The 2,865-nt window shown below is 61.3% G+C and overlaps 2 protein-coding genes across 2 annotated transcripts in view; one reads left to right on the forward strand and one right to left on the reverse strand.

Moving 5' to 3' along the window:
* The window catches only part of LOC112115261 (serine protease 27-like), a 2,029-nt gene extending 425 nt beyond the window's left edge, over positions 1–1,604 (forward strand). Inside the window, exons 2-4 of the mRNA XM_026658295.1 lie at positions 133–404; positions 821–975; positions 1,293–1,604. Of these exons, the coding sequence (XP_026514080.1) occupies positions 133–404; positions 821–975; positions 1,293–1,604 (739 nt within the window). The remainder of the gene's footprint in view (positions 1–132; positions 405–820; positions 976–1,292) is intronic.
* Positions 1,605–2,524: 920 nt separating this feature from the next.
* Positions 2,525–2,865, reverse strand: part of LOC112121806 (serine protease 27-like) — a 7,872-nt gene continuing 7,531 nt past the window's right edge. Inside the window, exon 6 of the mRNA XM_026658296.1 lies at positions 2,525–2,791. Coding sequence (XP_026514081.1) covers positions 2,525–2,791 — 267 coding nt within the window. The remainder of the gene's footprint in view (positions 2,792–2,865) is intronic.

A 2,865-nucleotide genomic window follows, 5' to 3' on the forward strand; every position in this document is an offset into this window, starting at 1 on the left:
CCCCCCCCAGCTCTGCCGGTGCCCCTCACTCCCGACCCGCAGCCCCTAGCCCTGCCGGTGCCCCACACTCCCGACCCGCAGCCCCTGCTAGCCCAGCCCCGGGCTCCTCTCACTGCTGTTCTCTGTCTCTAGGACCAGGAACCCTTCCCGGTTCTCAGTGCTACTTGGGACCCACAAGCAGCTGCACCCCAGCCCCCATGCTGTCATAGCCTCTGTGGGGCAGATTGTCCCCAACCCCCGCTACGGGGGCAAAATCTCCAGTGGGGATATCGCCCTGGTCCGGCTAGAGAGGCCCGTGAACCTCACCGACCGCATCGTCCCCATCTGCCTCCCGGACGCCCAGGTCCAGTTCCTGCCAGAGACCAAGTGCTGGGTCACTGGCTGGGGGGAAGACAAAGATGGAGGTGAGTGAAGTGTGGGGCTGGGATTGGGGGAGGGGGGAGACAGGGCCCTGATCCTGTAGGGGGCAGGGAGGACATAGAGAATCTGGGGCATAGCTGTACTGGAAAGAAAGAAAGAAAGAGTGAATGGAATAAGAAAGAAAGACATGAATGGCATAAGAACAAACGAAAGTAAGAGGAAGATGAACGGACTAAGAAAGGCGAAGAAGCGAGAGCTGGGGGAAGAAGAAAGGAAGAAAGATGGCGGATAGATGTGAACAGGAAGAGGCAATGCAGCGTGCAGGGCAGAAAGGAGCAGGAGATACAAGTTGGGGTGGGTGGGGGAAGGGATTGTGCCCCCCCAGTCCATGCCACCCCAGGGGGAGGGGCAGTGGGTGTGGCTCCCAGCCCGGCTCTCACGCTGCCCCCTCCCACAGCAGGGGACGGCAAAGCCCCAGAGATGCTGCAGAAGCTCGAGGTGCCCATCATGGCCCAGGAAACGTGCAACGCCCTCTACTTCAAGGGCAAAGCGCAGACCATCCAGGAGGACATGCTGTGTGCCGGGTACACCGAAGGGGGCAAGGACGCCTGTCAGGTGAGAGCCCTGCCCCAGAGCCAGCTGCATCTCGGTGCTGGGTGGGGGGTTCCCATATAAACAGCTCCCACATCCCACCCCAGAAGTGGCTGCATCTCAGCGCCGGGCGAGGTGCCCACACATAACCAGCCCCCACCCCCCACCCCAGAGGGGCCATGTCTCAGCACTGGGTGAGGGGTCCCTCTATGAACATCCCCTGCGCCCCAACCCAGAGGGGCCACATCTCAGTGCTGGGCAAGGGGGTCCCCTTGCCCCCACGTCTCACCCCAGAGGTGGCTGCATCTCAGTAACCCCTCGTCTGTCTCTTTGACCACTAGGGTGACTCCGGTGGTCCACTGGTGTGTAAAATGGGACAGAGCTGGGTCCAGGCAGGCGTGGTGAGCTGGGGAGAAGGCTGTGCTCAGAAAAACCGCCCCGGCGTTTACGTCCGAGTCACCAGTTACCACGGCTGGCTCCAAGAGACCGTCCCAGACCTGGCGTTTGTCCAGGGCACCATGAATGGAACAGCCCACAGCTCGGTGGCTAACAGGAACCGCGAGAAAAAATTCAAAGACGGCAGCTTCAGTCATGCGCCCGTGGTGCTAGCCAACACCCTGCTTCTTGCGGCATGTGCCCTACACCTCATCTGAAAGCCAGGACTCCTGGGTTCTATGTCTGCGAGGGCAGTGGGGTCTAGTGCGTTAGTGCGCTGGCGGCTGGGAGCCAGGACTCCTGGGTTCTAAGTCTGCGAGGGCAGTGGGGTCTAGTGCGTTAGTGCGCTGGCGGCTGGGAGCCAGGACTTCTGGGTTCTGTCCCCAGTTCTGTTCTTTCCTCGCTTGGTGCCTCAGTTTCCCCATGTACAATAGCAGTCTAATTCCCCCTCTCCTCCCCCCCCGGAATTATTCTAAGGTTTCTTTTATTCCTGTTTGTAAAGCACTTTTGTAACCTGCATTCAGGCACTGCAGAACAGTAAATTATTTATTTATTATTATTCCAGTTTTTCGAGTTTAAATTAAAACAGTGTGCACAAGGGACCCAGCTGGATCAAACCCATGGGCCCATCTAGCCCAGTATCCCGTCTCCTCCCCGTTGCCCCGGCTCAGACCCATGCTTGGTCCCATGGAGGAGAATATTTCCGGCAGGCTGAAGCGTGGTGGCTGTGACCCACCGTGTTGCGGGGAAGCCACAGTCATTTTCCCCAGCAGGGGCAGGGCTTGTGCCTGGGTGGGCGTGGCCGGAAGGGGGCGGGGTCATTTGACATGGGGTAGGCAGGACCGATCCATTGGCCACGAGGGAGAGTCCACAGGGGAGGGGGGATGCTGTGGTACAGTCATGGCTGGGTGGGCGTGGCCTAAAGGGGCAGGGTCACTTGACATGATGTAGGCTGGACCCATCCATTGGTCACGAAGGAGAGTCCACGGGGGAGGGGGGGTGATTCCGTGGCACAGTCGTAGCTGGGTGGGTGTGGCTGGAAGGGGGCGGAGTCACTGGAGAGCTGTTCCATGGCACTCTCCCCTTAGGGCCTGGCCTATCCTGGTGGGCGTGGCTTTAGCTGCCAGGGGGCGGGGCTTCATAGAATGCTGAGCAGGCAGGTGGCTAGGAGGAGGGCAGTGGGGGCAGGGCTGGGGGGCCCACCCCCAGGCAGGCTGTAGGTGGTGATATTGACAACCCCGAAGGTGGCGTTGGGCACGTGCCGCCCGATCCAGTCCAGGTAGGCGCCGACCCGGATGTAGACCCCAGGGCGGTTGGGGAGGGCGCAGCCCTCGCCCCAGCTGACGACGCCGGCCACGAACCACAGCCCAGCCTTCTGGCAGACCAGGGGGCCCCCCGAATCGCCCTGGGAAGAGAGAATTGGTGACACCGGCCTCACTCCCGACCCGCAGCCCCTGCTAGTCCAGCCCTGCCCCCCCC

This window comes from Terrapene carolina, unplaced genomic scaffold, assembly GCF_002925995.2.
Source record: "Terrapene carolina triunguis isolate 2854851 unplaced genomic scaffold, T_m_triunguis-2.0 Scaffold423, whole genome shotgun sequence".
Classification (NCBI taxonomy): domain Eukaryota; kingdom Metazoa; phylum Chordata; order Testudines; family Emydidae; genus Terrapene; species Terrapene triunguis.